The sequence below is a fragment of the Lipotes vexillifer genome, unplaced genomic scaffold (assembly GCF_000442215.2).
Source record: "Lipotes vexillifer unplaced genomic scaffold, Lipotes_vexillifer_v1.1 scaffold234, whole genome shotgun sequence".
Lineage (NCBI taxonomy): Eukaryota > Metazoa > Chordata > Mammalia > Artiodactyla > Lipotidae > Lipotes > Lipotes vexillifer.
Window position 1 is genome coordinate 564,511 of NW_006782612.1, and position 23,005 is coordinate 587,515.

The 23,005-nt window shown below is 42.9% G+C and overlaps 1 protein-coding gene across 1 annotated transcript in view; it reads left to right on the forward strand.

The window, feature by feature from the left end:
• The first annotated feature begins 5,583 nt into the window (after positions 1-5,583).
• LOC103091478 (T-cell receptor gamma chain C region C10.5) overlaps positions 5,584-23,005 on the forward strand; it is a 41,272-nt gene continuing 23,850 nt past the window's right edge. Inside the window, exons 1-2 of the mRNA XM_082931005.1 lie at positions 5,584-5,629; positions 5,747-6,063. Coding sequence (XP_082787131.1) covers positions 5,584-5,629; positions 5,747-6,063 — 363 coding nt within the window. The remainder of the gene's footprint in view (positions 5,630-5,746; positions 6,064-23,005) is intronic.

A 23,005-nucleotide genomic window follows, 5' to 3' on the forward strand; every position in this document is an offset into this window, starting at 1 on the left:
TAGTATTATCTTAATACAATTTTAATAATTCACTTATGTTTTTTATGTATCTTTGTATTTATAATATTAATACATTACTTGTAGTAGTAAGTATAATATACATATTATGTAATAATATACAGTATTATTATATATTATAGTATTATAGTATATTATTATATAATATATAGTATATAATAACTAACATTTATTGCATGTCTGTTATTTACCAGACACTCACCTAAGTGTTCTGTAAGTATTAATCTTCATTAATCTGTGAGGTAGTTGCTGTTTTTCCCTTTTGTAAATGAGGCTAAGGTACAGTGAGTGACATGAAGGAACTTCCTCAAGGTCACACAGCCAATAAACAGCAGGGCCAGGCTATAGCCTAGGCATCCTGGCTCTAACATAGGTTTGCCCCTCTGCTATCCACCCTTCTTTTTTATCTGTATTAAGGACTTGAATAGGCAAGGCTCTGGAGGAGACACTTGAGTGGGTACCAGGCATAAAAGGAGACCTTCAGCTTCCTAATCAGACCAGTGCCAATAATCTCATAGACTAGTGAGATACTGCTTGGTAGCCAGCAGGTTGGTGAAAATTAAGATGTCAGCTAACATAGCACTGACGGTATTTAGTGAACATGTGTATGTGTAGTCCCTGTGACCTACAGCCCTGGGGTTACATTCCCAGGGAATTGCTTACTCTGGGCATGAAGAGATCCTCTGAGGTGTCAGTCACTGCATAGCTGGGGATGGCCAGGAGGAGACAGCAGGTGAGGTGCTGGTCCCTGGGGGATGGATGCAGCGAGCTGTGAAGAGCAGTAAACCAGGTGAGCAGACAGATGTACAGACACAGGCAGGTAAGGTTGCTATGCCATTTATATCAACGCAAAAATACATTCTTCACAAATGATACTCTAGTTCTCCCAGATACATAAGCTTGAAGGACATAAACAGATCGAGCATCTATGGAGGAACTGGAATAGGGAACGAAGGGGAAAAAAGAATAAAATAAATAACAAATACGTAAAACTATGTAACATGACTGGTACAGATTAATGGTGATAGTGTGCTCTACACTGAGAAATATGACACACACAAAAATGAGAATGAAGGTTAAAAAATACACAAAACCCAAAAAGCAATCAGAGAATATATACCATGGAGAAACTCAGAGAATGCTAATTCCAGGGCAAGCCATCAAAACCTCATATTTGAGCTTTGAGACTTAATCGTCGACAACCCATCTCCCCTCAATCTCAAGTATGTTTTCAACTGGTAAATTAAGATCAGGTTAACCCAAGGGGAATTTGTTCATTTTCTTCAGTGGTTGTGGACAACCCAACTGTTTCCTTCTTCAGGGAAAATTCAGGGACACTGGCTGCCAACGGATGTCTAGCTGGACCTGGCCATGGTGCACTAGTCATGGAGTTGACCTCACCTTCAAGGCAATGGTCTCCTCCAAGACAATTAAAGCAAACCCAGAATGAGGATGCTCCTGCATTTAAAACCTGGAGTCCGGTATTGATACAAGCCTTTGGGGGTCTCTGTGAAATGAAAATGAAAGGAGGTGTGAGAATCTAGTTTTTAGCCAAGATGTTTTCCAAACCATAGTCAACTACCATGTCCCTCAGAGACAGGCATACTGAGTATGTTGTTGATAATCCTTTCGGTTTTTTAAAACCATGAAACATTACAACACTTTCAAATTATAAATAAACGAAGTATGGGAGTGGTACAGACAGACGGCAAATTCGAAATATCCCCAAGAGAATTCTATTTTGTAGGCATATTTAGATTTACTGAAGGTCTTCTCTCTTAGTTTCTCAACAGAGCCAGAACCAATTACCTATGATAATCGGCATAATTCAGCTTTGGGTATGTACCGTAGTCATGTACATATACCTGTGTGTGCACATGTGTGTGTGCACGCGCGTGAGCACATTGGGCTCTCTCCATGCCTCAACGTTTGCATCTTTTCTAGGTGCGATATTTGAGCATTTCCTTTGCACTGGCTTGGGACAAGTTTGCTGGAGGAAATACTTTCTGTAGTGGTCAGGCTGGGTAACAAAGCCAGTGGCTATATATACCCTCACAACACACTTAGGAATTAATGGGGTTTTGCGAAGGAACCTACTCAGAATAAAAGTTTTCCAGAGCGGTTATTAAGTCAAGAGGAAGCAAGCAACATGCATTATTACTACATCAAAACCAAAATGATAAGCTTTCATTTTTTGCATCCTGCCACACCTGTTATTTCAACAACCGGAGTGTCAATCCAGTTCAGAATCACAAATTACTGGAATTGGAAGTGACCAAAAACATCACCCTCTCCTCTCATTTTGAGGCTGGGGAAATGGGGGCCTTGCAAGGAGGAGTCGATTGCTTAAAAATACCAAGCATATTAGGAATACAATTGGAAAAACAAGTTTTCTGCCTTGCATTCCAGGGCACTTTCATTCATCACGCTGAGTCTTTGCTGCTAACAGACATCACTTACTGGGGCTCCGATGCAGGGGAATATAACATGTATGACATACCTCCTATGGCCAAGAGGGGGTGCTAGAAGTTAGCGTAACTACTACTGCACTTTGTAAGCAGGAAGCACGAATTGAGAACAGATCCGATGTACAGTAACCCCACAATCTGCATTAAAACGAAACAGTCCAGTGAGGAGACAAAGTAATTCCTGAATCATAAACAGCCAAGCATGTTACTTAGGGCACAGGCTCTGGAGACTGGCTGACTTGGCTCAAATTCTTGGTGTGTCTTTATTCCCTAGGCAACCTCAAGTAAGTTACTTAACCTCTCTCAGCCTGTTTCATCTGTAAAATGGGCATAAGTATGCTTTTATGCTTGCAAAGGAGGGATAAGTATGTACAATGTTTCACATTCAATAAAGGGTATTTGTTGTCATTTAATGGATCAATGATTTCTGTTACAACCTTAAGAAAATTAGGCTTTTTAAAAGGCCATCAACTATTAACTCAAAAGTGTTAGAAGAAATTTCTTTTACTTTTTGAGGTCGCACGTTAATGAATGTAGGTTCTTCAAGAATATCTTATAGGCTTTGTGTGCTGGTGTGTGAGAGTTATTCTTGAGTTTCTGTAATATTTCTGAAATTTTCTTCATGGTCCCTTGCATATTATAATTTTAAAAGAAATCATATATATATATATATATATATATATATATATATATATATATATCACCTTTATGTATTGAACAGATGTTGGCACAGGCTTTGTAATTTGTTAGACTTGAGTTTGAAGCCAGGTTCCATTACCTACTTCTTAAATGACGCTGAGCAGAATGGCTATCATTTAAAAATCTGCAAATAATAAATGCAGGAGAGGGTATGGAGAAAAGGGAACCCTCTTGCACTGTTGGTGGGAATGTAAATTGATACAGCCACTATGAAGGACAGTATGGACGTTCCTTAAAAAACTAAAAATAGAACTACTATATGACCCAGCAATCCCACTACTGGGCATATACCCTGAGAAAACCATAATTCAAAAGGATACATGTACCCCAATGTTCATTGCAGCACTGTTTACAATAGCCAGGACATGGAAGCAACCTAAGTGTCCATCAACAGATGAATGGATAAAGAAGATATGGCATATATATACAATGGAATATTACTCAGCCATAAAAAGACACGAAATTGAGTTATCTGTAGTGAGGTGGATGGACCTAGAGTCTGTCATACAGAGTGAAGTAAGTCAGAAAGAGAAAAACAAATGCCATATGCTAACACATGTATATGGAATCTAAAAAAAAAAAAAAAAGGTTATGAAGAACCTAGGGGCAAGACAGGAATAAAGACACAGACATAGAGAATGGACTTGAGGATATGGGGAGGGGGAAGTGTAAGCTGGGGCGAAGTGAGAGAGTGGCAATGGACATATATACACTACAAAATGTCAAATAGATAGCTAGTGGGAAGCAGCCACATAGCACAGGGAGATCAGCTCGGTGCTTTGTGACCACCTAGAGGGGTGGGATAGGGAGGGTGGGAGGGAGATCCAAGAGGGAGGGGATATGGGGATATATGTATACGTATAGCTGATTCACTTCGTTATAAAGCAGAAACTAACACACCACTGTAAAGCAGTTATACTCCAATAAAGATGTAAAAAAAAAAAAAGATCCCGAGCAGATGAAATGTTTTAAGATTCCGATTCTCTCATCTGTCATATGTGGTTGAATATAACTACTTTGAAGTATTATTACAAGGATTAAAATGTTATAAGAATTAAATGGTACTTAAGACCAACTTAGATAGTATTTATTTAAAAAACAAACAACTTGACACAATCCCTGGCACAGGGTGGACAGCATAACCAGAGTAAACACCATTGTTCCCATTTACAGTGACTTGCCCAAGGACACACATCCTTCAAGTGGCAGTTCTTGGATTCCAGGTGTCATTCTATCTTTTCCAAAGCAATATATCCTCACAGAATTACAGGGTCTCATGTCAGACTCTGCAAATGTCCCTTTTTGGTGACTCCGTCCTGAGAAGGACCATCTCCCCTCAGCCCACTGTTGATGGGGTTACGTTGCTGTCTGTCCAGAGAGCCGGGGTCCCCAGGCAGAGCCCCATGACGGGACCATTCACATGACAAGGAAGTCTGGAAGGCTGGCAGCCACGTGGAGTTGATCTGAGCCAGCAGTGCCCCCTCCTTTCGTCTGAATCTATCAGAACCTGTCACTTTCAAATGAAACCTTCTGATGATCCAGAGACTAAACCCTTAATTTCCTAAAACTACCCTAAACAGGTGAAATATCTTGGGGTTAGAGAAAGAAAACCAGACTGAAAGGAAACTCAGGAACCCAGAAAGAGGAAATCCTGTTTCATAGACGAGAAACTGGGATTTGATCTATCATGCAGGTAGCCGAGGGGGAAGACATAAACCTGAAATTTAAATGGAAGCAAACAAACTGGAATGGAGTCTCCAGACCCTGGAGGTGGTCAGTAGCACCCTATGCTGTAGGTGTGTGTGGGTAACTGAGCAGATGTAAGCAGACTGATGAACCGAAGTCTCTCCAGCTGGTTACAGAAGTTCTCTGTGGGCCCAGTGATGCATAACCCAGCCCAGATCACCCTCCTTCTTTCCTCACCAGCTCTGGGCTGCCACCTCTCTGGGGGTTATGGAGGATTTCTTCTCTGAAAGGCAGTGGGAGAAAAGAGAGAATAAATACCTTGATCACGGCATTAAGTCACCCCATCTCCCCATTAGAGAGCTCTCCACGGTTAGATGCCCCATCTTTGCATCTTTATTACACTCAAAAAACTTAGCATAATGCCTTGCACGTCATGGCAGATTCATGAATACCGTTTGGAAAAATGAGTCCCGTCAGGGTTCTAAAGTGGCCGTCTGTGTGGTCTATATTAAGTTGGAGGAGCTTGAACTACTGTCTTGGAGAGGATGTAATAGCAGGTGGTGAGAAACGCTCCTTCACAATGAGGAAAGAGCCGTGTCACCGTCACCAATAGGAAGTTAGACTTGATTGACTCAGCCAAGCCCCACTGGTCTGAAACTATTCTCAGCAGCGCTTCCAGTCTGTCCTGGAAGAGAGCACAGTTCATGCAGACATGCCATCGCTGTTCCACGTGCTCACTCTGACAGTCCTTGGGGCATGTAAGTTGTTTTCTTCGCTTAGTAGCCTTTGACCAATATTCTCTAATTCCGTCATTTTTAAAAAATTCCAAGGTTCTGGTTTATTTACTCTCTCTTTTTTTTTTCTTTTTTTTCCAGCATGTGTGTATGGTGCAGGTCATCTAGAGCAACCTCAACCCTCCAGTACCAAAAAGCTGTCAAAAACAGCCCGCCTGGAATGTGTGCTATCTGGTGTAACCATTTCTAAAATGTCTGTGTATTGGTATCAAGAAAGACCCGGTGAAGCCGTGCAGCACCTGCTACACATTTCATCTAACGACACCGTCAAAAGGGAATCAGACGTTACACTGGGCAAGTTTGAGGCAGACAAGAAACCCGAAACTTCTACGTCGACCCTCACCATTCACAATGTACAGGAACAAGACGCAGCCACCTACTATTGTGCCTTCTGGGAAGTGCACAGTAGCAGACATCAGAGTCACGTCATTCAATAAATGATCATTGGGTTTTTTTTTTAATGTCTTTATTGGAGTATAATTGCTTTACAGTGGTGTGTTAGTCTCTGCTTTATAACAAAGTGAATCAGCTATACATGAACATATGTCCCCATATCTCCTCCCTCTTGCGTCTCCCTCCCACCCTCCCTATCCCACCCCTATAGGTGGTCACAAAAATCATTGGGTTTTCATTAACTATTGTGAGCTAGGAAACCACAGTTACCACCTGTATGCTTCTGTACAGTTTTCTAGATCAACTTTTATATAGGTGACTCTATGTGAAGTGGCCAAATCCTATATTTTCTTAGAGGAAGCCTTCAGAAGTACGTGCAAATAACCAGGGTTATGTTTTCAGGGGTCATCTTGCTCTCAACAGGCTTTCCCTGGGCACCCATGTTTATTCATCTGAGTCAACCTCAACTACTCACTCTTTTATTTTCTGCCAAGATATATATACCACGTTATCTGTGACTTGTTCTTGTATGAGTCAATTTGTATTTCATTAGTTTTTTTTTCTGATCTACTTATCTCCTTGGATTAAAATAATGGATATTAGATTGAATGCTAATCATTTTCTCTTTTTTTGACCGCACCATGGCTGCGGGACCAGGGATCGAGCCCAGGCCCTCTGCAGTGGAAGCGCAGAGTCTTAATCACTGAACTGCCAGGGAAGTCCCTAAGTGCTATTCATTCTCCTAGAGGCTAAAAGGTAGCAAACGCACCATGATCTAACCACAAGCAGGGCTGATTGCATAATAAATATATCAAATTCATGCCCTGGAATGGTGATATTTGATTTTGCACAAAACTTATAAATGCTGCTACTTATTGAGTCCAAGTCAAAGTCTACTTTGGATTGAGGTTTGGGGAGTCTTGCATTTTCTGGCTTAAGATTCCATTTATCCCACAACAAGTGTGTGACACTTTGAGCCAGGCGTTGTGCACAGCAGACATTGCAAATCTCATATGCTTTGTCAAAGCTGGAGGTCACTTCTGTAGAGCCCCCTTTCCGCTGCTGGGCTGCCACTCCCCAGTGAAATGACAGTCCGCAACTTAACTACGGCTCAGGGTTATAAGTCTCCCAGGAATGCTGGTTACTTCTAGCTCAGCTCATGGTTTATAATTTTTGTTGTTTTGCCATGACGAAACAAATATGATTTTTGTTTTCTTCAAATGTGATCTTATATAAAACAAATGAAAGTAGATTTGCTCTGGTTAAAAGAATGGAGGGATAAATAATTCTTAGGTTTGTCTTCTCAAATAGCTCTTACATTTTCTGATTCTTCAATAGTCAGCAACTATCTGGCTACAGATAGGGTGTAGCCAAGCGGTGAAGACCTTGGCCTCTTGTATCCGAGAGACCTAGGTCTGACTTGGGCTCTGACATTTACTAGCTATGTGACAAGGTCGATCGCTGCTATAGCCCATTTCCTCACCTGTAAAATAGAGGTCCTCCCGGTTGTGTGAGCGTTCCTGAGATGACACATATTAAGGATTTGGTCCGGTGCTCAGGATACTGTGAGAACTCCGTAAACATTAGCTAGTAACAAATGAAACAAACAAAGTAACGATGAGGGCATCTATACATACAGGAACACACACACACACACACACACACACACACCTCTTTATATCCAGGTCTTAGCATCACATCTGTCATAGTGTGGCTGACTTACAGTTTAGTTAAAGAGAGATTAGCTAGCTATGAAGAAAGCCTCTTGAGAAGCCATCCCAAATCAATTTCAATCTAAGTTTCCAATCACGGGCCCCTAGTACCCTCAGGGCACACACAGGTGAGACCGACAGTGGTCTTCCTTATGGGGCAACAAGCCTTACGGGAGGAAAACAAGTCTCTATTTGGAGTCACTTACTCCTCCTGCCCTTCCTCTTTAGGTTAAAGTGAACTTCGTCAAGGACACTTTGGCAGCACACACCAAAGGCAAACCAGCCAGAGGCAAACCAGCCCTGTCCTAAGTAAACATTGGCAATTAAATGGTTCATAGAACATGGAAAGCACTTGATTAGCACGTACAGTACTGAACACAGAAGGGGCTCAATTAATGTCTGTTGAAGTGAGGTCTATATTTCCATTATTATTGAGGTGTTTGCATTACCCGATGGGTGGATGGGGGAATTTGTACAGATGGATGCCTGAAATCTCCTGATGACTTTGACTCAACTTAACTTTCTCTCACAGCTGTGGTGGGTGATTCACAATGACTTTGAGTAATAGAACCAACATTATATTATCTAATTAATGCTGAGTAAAGTCTAGGAAAACCTTAAAAATCATAAATCATATCATATCATATCATCTACTGCCAACTCCCTGCACATACTAGTACTGTAGGAAAAGTGATGTCTGTTCACTAAGAGTCAACCTGGGAAAGCCACAATTCTGAAAATTGCTAGGCCCACCTGGAAATCCATTTGATTCTTTTGTCTGGGGTGATCTTTACTTTCAGCCCTGAGAATGGCTTTAGAGCATCAGCCCAAGGTAGAGGAAAGGGCGCAAATTTGCAGTGGTCACCTCTGGAGGTTGGGATCATGGATAATTTTTTTCTATGTCACTTCTGTGGCCCCTACATTGTCTAATAGAAAACTTTTGAATTTTATTTCAAATTTTATTTTTAAAAAGAATTCGCACGTTTCATAATATTAAAAATACCTGGGAAACTTTTGAGCACTTAGAGAAACATGAAATTTGATGGTTAGAAAGGCCTGTAATGGGCTCTGTCTTGACCATTTTTTTTCTCCCCTCTTCTCTAACAACTTTTGCTTCTTTACAAAATGAAATCTTCTTTTCTCTCTTGATTCCCAGTGATCCTGTCTGGCAAGTGAGAGACAGTGTTAATGCTCGGGGTGGCTTATTGGGCTTAAATGTCTTTTTTTTTTACCTTATTATAGACACTAAGTAGTACAGACAGTGCCAAAAATATGCAGTCTTCTTATTAACACTGTGCTACGACGTTCTTGCTTTCTTTGCTTCTGTTTTGTCCAGATGCAGGTGCCGTGATGAGCAAAAACTTCACACTTCGTTGCACAGGAGGGGTTTCTGTCTGCAAGGTTGTTTGGCACTCCTATTGCCTGAGAACGTGATCTTCTGCCTCTCGTGGAAGGTTGCTAGAAAATCAGCCTCCGTGATCTTCACCTGGAGAGTAGGGAGAAGATAGACTTTCGACCGGCTCTCGCCGCAGAAGGCTAACCCCTATGGATTCCACTAATGGGCACATTGGAAATCGTTGATTTCCATTTAATTTCACCCGATGGAATTTGAAGTTCAAAGAAACCATCACTGTGTCACCTGACAAAGGCATTCCTTCCTCCGGCACTAGGATTTCCAAGCCCTGAGGAAATAACAAAGAAACACATGCTCCCGTCTATGAAGTTTATCCACTAGAAAGCACAGAATTTAATGATACTTTCTCAACACCCGTCCAGTTTCCTGTTTTCTTACTGAAGGAGCAGTGGCGCATCCTGTTCTGTTAGGGACGGGATCTTAGTGGCTTTGTGGAAAGTGAAATGAAACAAGCTTGATGAAATCTTCTTCCTACTCTTCACCTTATATTACTTATTTGGGGGCAAACATAACCCACTTTACGTGACCACGTGCTTGATTTCTTCCTTTTGCTCTTCCAGATTGACTGTCCACTTCTCTTAACTGTCCTGTGTGCCTTACGAGTCAGACCTTCATGGACTAGGTCAATGGTCTTATCTCTGGTTGCTGTTTGGGAGACTGGAAAGTGGGCAGAGAGTGAGGTCAGGGCTCCCTCCCTGACAGGTGGCCTTGGATTGGCTGCAGTCTCCTCCAGGGGCCAAATATAGTGACATCTAACTCATAGCCAGAAGGTGGATGTCCAGGAACCAAAAGGTGTAAGAGCACGTAGACATTCCTTCTCATACAAATTTACCCAGTGGAGGGAGGTGTTTCGCCTGCTCACACCCTGGGAGGCTCTCTCCTTTTCCTGGGCCTCTTCCCTACCTGCTGCTTATCCTTTCTGGGCACTCAGCCTGGGCAGACAGGATGTATGGCTACAAATGTTCATCTGTTCTTCACTCATGCTGGGAACGTAAATTTGTTTCTCTATTTCTCAGATATGGTGAGGATTTTTTAATAAAGTAAATTCCAGTGAGATAAGTCAGACAGAGGAAGACCAATACTCTATGTTATCACTTATTTGTGGAATCTGAAAAATAAAACAAAAGAATGTAGATAACAAAATAGCAACAGACTCACAGGTATAGAGAACGAACTAGTGGTTACCAGTGTGGAGAGGGGGGTGGGCTTAAGAGATACAAACTACTATGTACAGAGTAATAAGCAAGAGCACAGAGAAACAGAGCTATTGTTTTGCAATAACTTTAAATGGAGTATAATCTATAAAAATACTGAATCATTATGTTGTACACCTGAAGAAAGCATAATATAGCAAATCAACTATACTTCAAGAAAAAATAGAATTACCCATGCCACCAAAGAAAAAGTAATGTCTTATTTCTTGATTATTTTGCTTTTTGTTGGAAATGCTATTCCAACTGAAGCAAATGAAAATATTTAATAGCAGAAAGGAAACATATGTTTTCACTGTAGGGTATCGAGATATAACTTTCCATACCACACAGGTGCTGAAACCAAATCAGGCTTTTGAGGGTCAGATATTTACTTGAAAAAAACCTTATTTAAGGTCAGTTATAATCAAAGAATTGCAGCCACAGAGTACATAAAATTCACAAAAGAAGATGAAATGAAGACCTAATATAATGGGCCCTGGGAACCTGCTGTATCATTAGAGCCAAGACAGTGAGCAAAAACACCCCTTATCATGACTTGTGACCACATCCTTCCCAACACGGAGCAACCTCGGTCCCAAGTCCAGATCTCAGCCCTGGCTAGACCTCAGCCTCAGCCTGCAGCACTTCCTGTGCTTCTCAGGTCGATGCCTCATATCAAAGGAAAGAGGAAAGGGAGTCCGATGGCTATCAGTTGTACCCCTACAGATGTTAATAACTGTGCCCCCAAAAGTCTGGTTTGACATCATTTCCTATAGACATGGGTTCTTATTTAGAGAATATGTATGTCGAAATGGCCTGATTGTCTCAGAGAGAAGAAGAGGCAAGGTGCATTATTTCATTTCCCAGAGATTTTCAGTAATTGTGAAAAGCTCAGGCCAAAGATACTGACAATGAACATAATGGAATTTACATCCATTTAGCTCCCAATGGCTGCCAGATAATGTGTTAGATGTCATATGTGTTCAGAAGGTTTTGTGATTAAAAACTCTGCAAATAAGCATGTTTCATGGAAGAAGGAATTGATGCTTAGACAGAGGCAGCAATCAGTCCAAAAAAATAGTCCGTGCTGTTTCAATTGCACTATTGGGCCACTTTGAATACTCTTAGTGTTTACTAACTTTATAAGAATGTACTTTGGCATTTGTGAGCAAATATGGATTGTCCCAGACCTATCTCCCTGCCTGGCAGAGCCTGGTCAGGACAGAATGAGTAGCCACTCAAGAGGTCATGGCTAGAATGTCACCTTGGGGCACATCTTAAAGAGCTTTGTTTCTGTACAGTCTGCTTAGGACCCTTCCCCCCTACGGGAGGGTAAAAGTCTAAGAAAATCATCTATCTTCTATGTTTTATGAATTTAAGTTAGCAAGAAATATCATAGACTGGGTACATAAAGAGGGCTCAAAACTCCATAGCCTGGACTTAAAGAACAATCATAATGTGCAATGAGGGTAATATTTTGGAAATTTGTAGCCAGCATATTTTTACTCTCCTACATAAATCATGTCACCTGTAGTCCTTCTGTTAAAACTAACTGTGAGGTTACCACCCGTGGAAGGAGATAGTGGCTGTGCTCAGAAACAGCTCCCTTTTTGCTTCTTTTATTTTATCTATTTTCCCCAGGGTTATTGAGATAAAATTGATATACAAGATTGTGTAAGTTTAAGGGGTACAACATGTGGAAACAATAGTGGTAGGTTAAGTTCTGATTATTGTACCAGCCAATTGAGCGGAAGAGACCAAATCCCAGAGACCAGCAGGACAAAGAGCTGGAAGTTGATGAGAACACAAGGGGGGGCGGGAGGATGACTATAAGAATTCACACTCCTCCTATGTGTAGTGATACCCTCTGGAGGATGAGAGGAAGGAAGAGAGAGGAGCAAAAAAGATAAAGAATATACCAAAAGGGACCAAAGTAACCTGAAGGAGACCGTTCTAAAATAGCAGAGACTAGGGCTTCCCTGGTGGTGCAGTGGTGCCGATGCAGGGGACGCGGGTTCGTGCCCCGGTCCGGGAAGATCCCGCATGCCGCAGAGCGGCTGGGCCCATGAGCCATGGCCGCTGAGCCTGCGCGTCCGGAGCCTGTGCTCCACAGCGGGAGAGGATGCAACAGTGAGAGGCTGCAACAGTGAGAGGCGCACGTACCGCAAAAAAAATTAAAAATTAAAAAATTAAATAAAATAGCAGAGACTATTCTAAATTGCTAAGTTTAGTACCTTCTTCCAGTGTCAGAATGAGGAAGAGATGCATCGGTTATACACAGTAATGATGCTCCCATACCACACACATGCACTGAGCGGTGGCATGTGTATATTCTGTCACTGTGCCCTGCTTAAGGGTGCTTGGGGGTTGGGTATCCCTTCCCATGCCCACCCCCCCCTACCTTCAGGACCAGGGCTATGTTAGACTCAAGAGACTGCCTTTTTCTAATTCTGCATAGGGGTGTGTGTCTTTTTTTAATGAGTAAAAAGGAGCCTTATGTGCTATGGGATGGCCCTATTTAGGATGTAATAAGTTCATAGAATCATGTAGACAAGAAACAGGGTTTTAAATAAATTGACTCTATGAAGCTTCCTGGCCCAAAGGAAAGACAAAACGAGTCTAGGTAAGAAGAATCATCAGGGCTTCCTTGGTGGCCCAGTGGTTGGGAGTCCGCCTGCCGATGCAGGGGACACGGGTTCGTGCCCCGGTCCGGGAGGATCCCGCATGCCGCGGAGCGGCTGGGCCCGTGAGCCATGGCCTCTGAGCCTGCGCATCCGGAGCCTGTGCTCTGCAGCGGGAGAGGCCACGACAGTGAGAGGCCCGCATACCACACACAAAAAAAAGAATTATCAAAGAAGATGGCAGAGTAGGAAGAGCCTGATCTCATCTCCTGTCATGGGCACACCCAATTACAACTATTTACAGAGCAACTATTGATGAGAAAGACCCGAAGACTAGCCAAAGAGATTTTCTACAACTAAAGATATAAAGAAGGAACCACAACAAGATGCGTAGAAAGGGTGAAGGTGCAGTATAGGCAAGACCCATAACCCAGGGTGGGTGACCCACAAGTGGGAGAATAACTACAATCTCAGAGGTTCGCCCCAAGAAGCAAGGGTACCAAGCCCCACACTGGGCTCCCCAGCCCGGGGGTCCTGCACTGGAATGACGAGCCCCCGTGATGTTTGGCTTTGAAGGGCGGCAGGGCTTACTTTCAGGAGAGCCAAAGAGCTGAGGGAAATAGAGGCCCCGCTCATACAGGGCGCACACAAAACCTCACAGGGCAGTGGCAGTGATTTAAAGGAGCCTGGGTCAGGTTCACCTGATGATCTTGGAGAGCTCCCCAGAGGCAGGAGGCAAACAGAGCTCACCCAGGGGACCTAGACTCTGGCAGCAGCCATTTGGGGGAGCCCGTTCTACCACAAGGACACTCGTGGTGGCTAGTGTCATTTTGGAGTCCTCCCTCTAGCTTATTAGTGCCTGGGCCTATGAGGCTATCAGCTGACTTTTCAGGAGAAAATTTGCAGGCAAGAAGAGAATGCCATGATATATTTAAAATGATGAAAGGGGGAAACCCAGCAACCAAGAATACTCTACCGAGAAAGGATTTCATTCAGATTTGATAGAGATATCAAAAGTTTTACAGACAAGAAAAAGATAAAAAGAGCTCAGCCCCACCAAACCAGCTTTACAAGAAATGACACAGGAACTTCTCTAAGTAGAAAAGAAAAGGCCACAACTAGAAATATGAAAAATGAGAAAGGAAAAATCTCATTGATAAAGGCAAATATACAGTAAAAGTGGTAAATCAAGCACACATAAAGCTAGTAGGAAGGTTAAAAGACAAAAGTAGTAAAATCATCTATATCCACAATAAGCTGTTAAGGATATCCGAAATAAAAAGACGTAAAACATGATATCAAAACCAGTAAACATGGGGGTGTGGAGTATATATGCAAGGTTGTTAAAGTGCAAAGTGTGTGATCTTAAGAGATAAGCAACTTAAAATATTCTATATATAGATTGCTACATATAAACCTAATGATAGCCACAAACCAAAAATCTATAATAGATACACACATGAAAGAAAAAGGAATCCAAACATAACACTAAAGACCGTAATTAAATCAAAGGAAAGAGAGCAAGAGATGAAGCAAAGGGGTGGTGGCCAGGCTCAGCGGCCATGGCTCATGGGCCCAGGCGCTCCGCACCATGTGGGATCCTCCCGGACCAGGGCACGAACCCGTGTCCCCTGCATCTGCAGGAGGACTCTCAACCACTGCGCCACCAGGGAAGCCCTCCCAGCTTTTTAACGTGAGATAAGGCACCTTTGCCACACTGTTCTCATAGGTCAAAGTGAGATAATAATACCACTGACTCTCAAGATTGAGAAGTATAAATGAAAGAATATGAAAAAAATATTTACAACAGTGCCAGCAAATCCTCAGCAGATTTGTAGTAGAAATACCCTACCTACATCTTCCTCCTGTCCTGCCAAGTCACACGACACCTGGATCTTCCAAAACCCCATTTTCCTGCTTTCTTCTAGGTGACATGGTCAGGCAGACAGGAAAATGTCACTGCTGGGCACATATTTTTCTCCCTCTGGGCTTGTGAGCTGCTCTTAAGAGATGAAATACATTCTTTATTATTTCCACTTTCTGTGTCAGATGTTTATGGGAATTTCCCTTAAATTTTTTGTGTGTGTGTGTGGTTGGACTTGGGCAGTTAAAGTTAGAGCAACCTAAAATGTCATCTTTCAGAGCAACAGAAAAAGAAATAACATATCCTGTATGAGGAAGACTTTGAAAATATAGTTATACACTAGTATTTGCAGAAACCCAACGAAATTATGACACATCAGATGTTTGTCATCTCAATAAAAACCCCAGTTCGAGTTCACTTAGGTGAGAAACAAAGCAAATTTGAGGCAAGAAAATTTTCAAGCACCCAGTTCAATCCTTACCATAAACTTCATAGAAGAAGCTGTGGCCACTGACTACAGTGCGGTGGGACCCACGGCACTAGAGGTGCCAACAGAGCCTAACAACTGCCTCTGACGGGGCTCTGCCCCATCACAGCCTTCCCACAGGAGCAAACTCAGCTAGTTCCTGCCTGGGCTCCCAGCCTCTGCCTCACTGTCTCTGCTACTTTCCTGAGCTTTCCAGGAAGCCATCTTCGCTTGTCCTTAGACATCAGGCCCTATGTTGAGCAGCAAGCATTTCTGACCATGATGTTCCCAAATCTTTCTTTAACACAACTTCCCAATGAACTAAAGTCTTGTCTGGGAAGGAGTGGACACAGGCTTCATTTATCATATCACCATCCAGAGATTTCCAGTAACTGGGAATCGTTCAGGCTGAGGGAAGGAATCACTGAGTACCAGGACTCCTAGACTTGGTACATATATATTACCACGCGTAATTATTACAATGCCCCTGCGTGATAATCATTATCCGCCCGTCTTACAGATAAAGAAATTAAAGCTTAGAGAGTTAAAATGATTGGCCAGAGACAGGAAGTCTATGCTTTTTTGACTGGACCTTGAGGCTATCCTGAAAATTTAAAGATCACAATTCTATAACAAACAGAATACTTGTAAATTTGGGATGGAGCAAGTGTCTTTTTTTCTGGGGGAGCAGCAAGATGTTTCCTCCCTTCACATTCAAGGCTGTGCCAACCTGACTTCATCAGAGTAGAGGTCTGAGCTACTGAAGCCCATAGATGAACCCACCAAATTGTGAGTAACCCTCGGTTCTGCCTATGAAGAAAGACGCAAGATGAACCAAGAGAGGAACAGCTAATAATTCTGTGTGTGAGAGAATTCTCTATTAGTGTTCTCAGTTCTTTGCACATATTAACTCTCTTAACCCACACGGTAACCCAGGAGGCCTCTTCTGTTACTGTCATGAAGCCATTGATTCACGAGGTAAATAAGATACTACTTGTCTCAGGAATTTGTCCAAGTCACACAGCTGGCACAGCTGGTACCTGGCACAATAGGGCTGGACCCAGGAAATCTAGCTCCAGGGTCTGTCCCCTTCATCATAAGAGGATAAAAAGAAGTACTATGCATCGTTCCTACCTCCATGGAGAAAATAAAAGTCACCTTTGTGGAACACTCACTGGCACAATTTATTATTTTATACTGAATCATGTGAACAGGATTTGAGTCATTGCAGGCTTCACAGAATATGTGAAATGCCAATAAGTTAGCAATTTATTTTCCAAAGTATAAAATAATAAAAATCTATTGTTTTCTGATGCCACCTCTTAAATAATTGTGAAGCAAAAGGCTATCCTGTAATCCATGCATTCTTTTTTTTTTTTTTTTGCAGTACACGGGCCTCTCACTGTTGTGGCCTCTTTTTTTTTTTTTTTTTTTTTTTTGCAGTACACGGGCCTCTCACTGTTGTGGCCTCTCCCGTTGCAGAGCACAGGCTCCGGACACGCAGGCTCAGCGGCCATGGCTCACGGGCCCAGCCACTCCGCGGCATGTGGGATCTTCCCGGACCGGGGCAGGAACCCGTGTCCCCTACATCGGCAGGCGGACTCCCAACCACTGAGCCACCAGGGAAGCCCTTCCACGCATTCTTTTCACGCAGTACATACTAGGCACCCTCTGGATATCATTTTGCATCTGTGCCATGAGTATTCCCTTATTTATTTGATAATTTCCAAAGTCATGGCAACATATTCACCCCCATCATCCCGTCTACTAAATATTCCAGTCCTATTTCTAATTCAGGGAAGCCATGGAAAGAAAGAAGGGGGATTCACAGGAAAGACTGACATAGAATCAGTCTGTCAGCCTTTCTCTTCTTGCCTCTGATGCAGGCAACCTTTTCTGATTGCATCCTGTCTGTTTAATTTCTGTCCATCTTATTCACTCAGTGTGGGCCACCATTGATTTCTTGAAATTAAATAGGGCGTTACTGGTTACCTAAACTTTGAACACAAGCTAAGGTAGAGAGCCAGACCTTAGAGAAACCAAAGGTCTGAAAACATAAGCCCTTTTGGGACAGGAACTCGAGGACAAGCTTGTCAACCTACTTCTGCTCCCTTCTTGAAATGGTTGCCCACTGAGTACTCAAAAGTGCCTCATAAAGCAGCGTGAGGTGTCCAAAGCAGGACCCCCTGTGTCACATCTTAGAGGAGGAGTTTCTAGTAGGTTCTTATGTGTCAGACTAAATGGTGAATAACAGGGAAAGATTTACATTGTGTTCAAAGGGTAGAAAATTATGCAGCCATTGAAAACAACGTTTTGTGGATTTATTAATAGAATTGAAAAATATTCACAGTACAATATAAAGAAAATTCATGAGGATATAACAATCTATTAAAATTATAAAGGTTGTATTGATAGAAGAATTTAAAAAAGAGGAGAGGGAGTTCTCCAAAATCTTAAGAATATTCTTGAGAAAACAAATGGTTTTATTTCTACTATGTACTTTGATAACCTAACTTTACTAAATGAGCTACTATGGTTTTACTGTAAAAAAGTATCTAACAAAGTAACTTTCTTTTATTTGATAATAGTAATAACAAGATTTCCTAACATCACTGAAGACTCAGGATGTGCCAGGTACTGATATCTGAACATTCTCTTCATGTAATAAGATAATGTAAGCCTCCTAATACCTCTGAGAGATATGTATGCAGTCAAGGTGTACCTGTGGAAAGTGAGGCAGAAGGAGCTTAAATAATTCAGCTCATGTCAGATAGGGTAAGTGGTATTGGAAGGTGTTTACTTATCTTTAGTCATTAAAAATAACATTCACATAGTTTAGTTAAAGCAATGTCGCTTACTATCATAAGTTAACCAAAAGAAGAGAATATAAAGCCCCAAATGCAAATCCCACTTAAATGTATATTTATGTAGATAATATCCAGCAATCCCATCTCTAGCCATAAAAATGTACAGAAAAATTCAAACTAAAAGTAAATGATGGGTGCCTCTTTTGTCCTTTTTTATATCGTATTTTACCCATTTTCTTTGATAAACAAAGGTTACTTCTGTGAGTTATCACATTTACCAACTCCACATCTCTGAATGAGTCTGTTTGCCACTATCCTCACTGGTCACATGGAGATGTTCATAATAGCTCCCACACAGGCTGATTACGAGGATTAAATAAAATTATAAGAGAACATTTAGAACCATGCCTGACAGATAGCAAGTCCTCAATGGATATTAGGTGCCATATTAATTTTAAAGATTACCGTTGCATATTAAACAGAATGTTGCTTTTAAAATACTCCTGCATGTGACATGAAGTTCATGAGACTGTTCTCAGGTCCAGGTTGAGTGAAGCTGATTTCCATAGATCACTCTGTCTCACAGATCCACTAGCAATTGTAATCTAGTCCCTTTTTGAAGGCACCCTGATTGTAAACAAAGTATGATTTCTCTGACTGGTAATTTGCATGGTAACATCTCAATTAATCTAAAAAAACACAAAAATGCCCCAGTGCTTCCACACATGGCATATTAAATAATGTCCAGGATGGCTTCCCTGGTGGCGCAGTGGTTGAGAATCCGCCTGCCAATGCAGGGGACACGGGTTCGATCCCTGGTCCGGGAAGATCCCACATGCCATGGAGTAACTAAGGCCGTGTGCCACAACTACTGAGCCTGCGCTCTAGAGCCCACGAGCCACAGCTACTGAGCCTGCGTGCCGCAACTACTGAAGCCCGTGCGCCTAGAGCCCGTGCTCTGCAACAAGAGAAGCTACCACAATGAGAAGTCTGAGCACTGCAAAAAGAGTAGCCCCCGCTTGATGCAACTAGAGAAAGCCCATGCAGAGCAAGAAGACCCAACACAGACAAAAATAAATAAATAAAATAAATAAAGTTTAAAATAATGTCCAGGAGATGTTCTAGTGTCTGAGTTTTTTCTGTAGCATTACAGAAAAATAAAGGTTAGTTTTCATACCTGAGTCCTGGCTCACCAGCCAGTTACAGAAAGATAGACATAGGGACATAGGGAAAAAACACAGTAGGGATATTTCTGTAGCAATGTTACCTATGTACAATTTCTGTACATATTTCTGTAGCAATGTTACTACAGCATGGAATTTCAGGGGGATGAGGGGAGTGGCTATGAGAACTGCTCCACCCCCAGGTATACGCATTCATCTCAGGGTTTTCTTTCCAGATCGTGAGCCTACTTAGCCCACCTGCCCAGCACTCAGGGGCAGGAAAACCCCACGAAACCAGAACTGCTCATATCTGTAGCAGGTCATGAAGAACCCTAGAGAACCACCCGACCTGATCCATTGCTTCTTCCAAGACACAAGATCCAGCCCGGCTCTCCTGCCCCTGGCCTGAGACTTCCTGCCAACAGAGCCCTCACTTTCTTACCTCCTCCCAGGGAGCCAGCCTGGGGACGGGATGGCACTCCTGGAAGTGGTCCTCTTCTCTTCCCTCTGGGCTTGTGAGTTGCCTCCGAATCATTTCAGTCTACAGGAGAGACCGAAGAAAGCCTTTACTGTTGCCTCTTTACATGTCATTTGTTTATGGGAATTTCTCTTCTTTGCTTGCAGTTGGCCTTGGGCAATTAAAGTGGGAGCAACCTGAAATATCAGTTACTGGAGCAAGAGATAAGAGTGTAGTTATATCTTGCAAGGTGTCCTCTGAAGACTTCAGCAGAGAATACATCCACTGGTACCGGCATAAACAAAATCAGGGTATAGAACATCTGGCATACGTCGTAACAGTCCCTGCTCTAAAACACTTAGGAGGGAAGAAAAACAAGATTGAGGCCAGAAAAGACGTCCCCACTTCCACTTCTACCTTGGAAATAAGATTCTTAGAGAAAGAAGATGAGGCCACGTACTACTGTGCCAGCTGGTTTAATATCCACAGTGTTAGAGTTTCTTAGGTAACACACACAAGAACCATCTCCAGCTCTGTGCCTACCCACATCCTCAATACCAGCAGCTATTGAGGCTGCACAGCTGAGAGCCCCGCCTAAGTCTCCCATTAAAGAGAGCGATTCGCATGTGACTTTTTTTTTTTTAACTATCCAGAGATTACTTGAAAGTTACATGGCCCATCCTCAAAGAGGAAATCACCCATTGCCAGAAAACACACTGGTGGTGTTACATCTTATATCAACGTCACAACACTGTTCCAACGTAATTCTCACCTTTTCCACTTCGATACTAATAATTTGAGGCTTAGCGAGATAAAATTACTCTTTTTTTTTTTTCAAGCCTGCATCTGACATTAAATAATTAATTAATTTTTGCTGTTTTGGGTCTTCGTTTCTGTGCGAGGGCTTTCTCTAGTTGCGGCAAGCAGGGGCCACTCTTCATCGCGGTGCGCGGGCCTCTCACTATCGCGGCCTCTCCCGCTGCGGAGCACAGGCTCCGGACGCGCAGGCTGAGCGGCCATGGCTCACGGGGCGCAGCCGCTCCGCGGCATGTGGGATCCTCCCGGACCGGGGCACGAACTCGCGTCCCCTGCATCGGCAGGCGGACTCTCAACCACTGCGCCGCCAGGGAAGCCCCAAAATGACATTTTAAACCTCCAAATCCCATGTTACTTCAACTCTCTCGGCCATCCTGAATAAGTTCAGTTTGGTTACTCCCTACATATTTGGGGTGAATGTGGGATGGGGCTCCTGCCCTCCCTTGCAGGAAGGGGGTTACTGTTAACTCCTCACTCAGGGTTTGTGTGACAGCCCGACCAGGGCACTTCCTTTTGCACAGGCCTCTGACCCCCAGGGGCATTAGGTGATCACACAACAAGGTGGAGACTCCTGTCAGGATCCTTTTCCCCGGGATTCTGCGGTGAACCTGCAGAGCACCCCAGAGTCCATTTATTCAGGCTGCTACTCTCTCTCAAGACACTGTTCTAAATCCTTTAGGTCTAAGTTTTCTCACGTTTGGGACAATCCGTTGACATCAGTGCTAACATGATTCACACGTTAGAGGTGATGAAACAGAGGCATGGATATGTGATTTCCTTTGTGGTAATAGTTACCGAATGGGGGCGGAAGCCTGCAGCCAGATGGGAAAAAAAGAGTAGACTTTCTTCAGAAAGCCTGCAAACAAGAAGGCAATGGACAAAAATCTTTAAAATATTGGAAGGGAAAACTGACATCTCAGCAAAAATCTCCTTCGAAAGTCAAGGAGAATTGAAGAATTAGACAAAACAGAAATTGAGGGATTTCATTGCCTGCCCACCTACTCTTAAGAGATGTTAAAAGAAGTTATTCAGGCATAAAAAATATGGTATAGGTCAAAAATGTGAATTTCCATAAAGAAATGATGTGTACTATGAGTATAATAAATGAAGGTAAAAAATAATCCTTTAAATGTTTTTTTTTTTTGCGGTACGCGGGCCCCTCACTGTTGTGGCCTCTCCCGCTGCGGAGCACAGGTTCCGGACGCGCAGGCTCAGCGGCCATGGCTCACGGGCCCAGCCGCTCCGCGGCATGTGGGATCTTCCCGGACCGGGGCACGAATCCGCGTCCCCTGCATCGGCAGGCGGACTCTCAACCACTGCGCCACCAGGGAAGCCCTAAATGTTATTTTTAATTGCTCTAAAATAGGAGTTGGCAGACATTTTCTGGGAGGACCAAAGAGTAATGATTTTCAGTTTTGTGGGCTGTGTAGCCTCTATCCTTCAGCTTTGGCACGGCAGCATGAAGTCACTCTCCTTTTAGACCTTTAGGGGCACGGAACTGCTATGACAACAGGGAGGGTATCTGTATTGAGAGGTCACTTTGGGAATTCCCTGGCGTTCCTGTGGTTAGGACTCAGCGCTCTCACTGCCGAGGGCCCGGGTTCAATCCCTGGTTGGGGAACAAAGATTCCACCAGCAGTGAGGCGTGGCAAAAAAAAAAAAAAAGAAAGAAAGAGAGGTCACCTGCCAGGAGCTGTGGCCTTTAGTTAAGGGACACAACTGTCTGTCAATGCAAATCATTCATAAGTCATCTTTAATAGGAAGAGAAAAAAAATTTTTTACTTGAGCTAACCTGAAGACAGACTAGGAGACACAGATTCAAGGACCACAGCTTTTCTGTCAGTAATTAGGATTAGAGTCGGCAAGATGTAAAGGGTGACTCTGAGCTGGCAGCTACTAGCAGGTACTGTTTTTGAAAGGGCTTGTAGTGTCCTTGAGTTTGATACACTTCAGAAAATTCAAGTTCTCCGTAATGCAGGAACGTGTCGGAAAGCACATCCACAGTGGCACCCGGCTCCATTTGGGATGCCTCAAACAGTTTTGTTTCTGTCAGAACAAGGGACAGACATTGAACATGACGAGGGCACACTTCATCAAGGTCTCAGAGAGACAGATTAGTATGTACATGGCGACTCAGCTTGACCTTGGTGTCTGGAAAGGAAATCTCCTCTTCAAAGGAGTACTAACACTGACCTCATAGGAAGGGAAGGGCATTCATTTGTATCTTCAAAGTGGACATCCTAAATAATCTGGTAATGCATTCTTTTTTATTCCTTGAATGGTTAAAGCGAATGTGCAATATATGTTTGAAAGGCCATAAGACAGGCTGCTCTAGTTAGCACAAAGTTCAAGCCAAATGAGGTATAAACAAGAATGACTTCCCCATACCTCAATATGTGAACGTGTCTTCCATCAATACCTACCTATCTTAGTT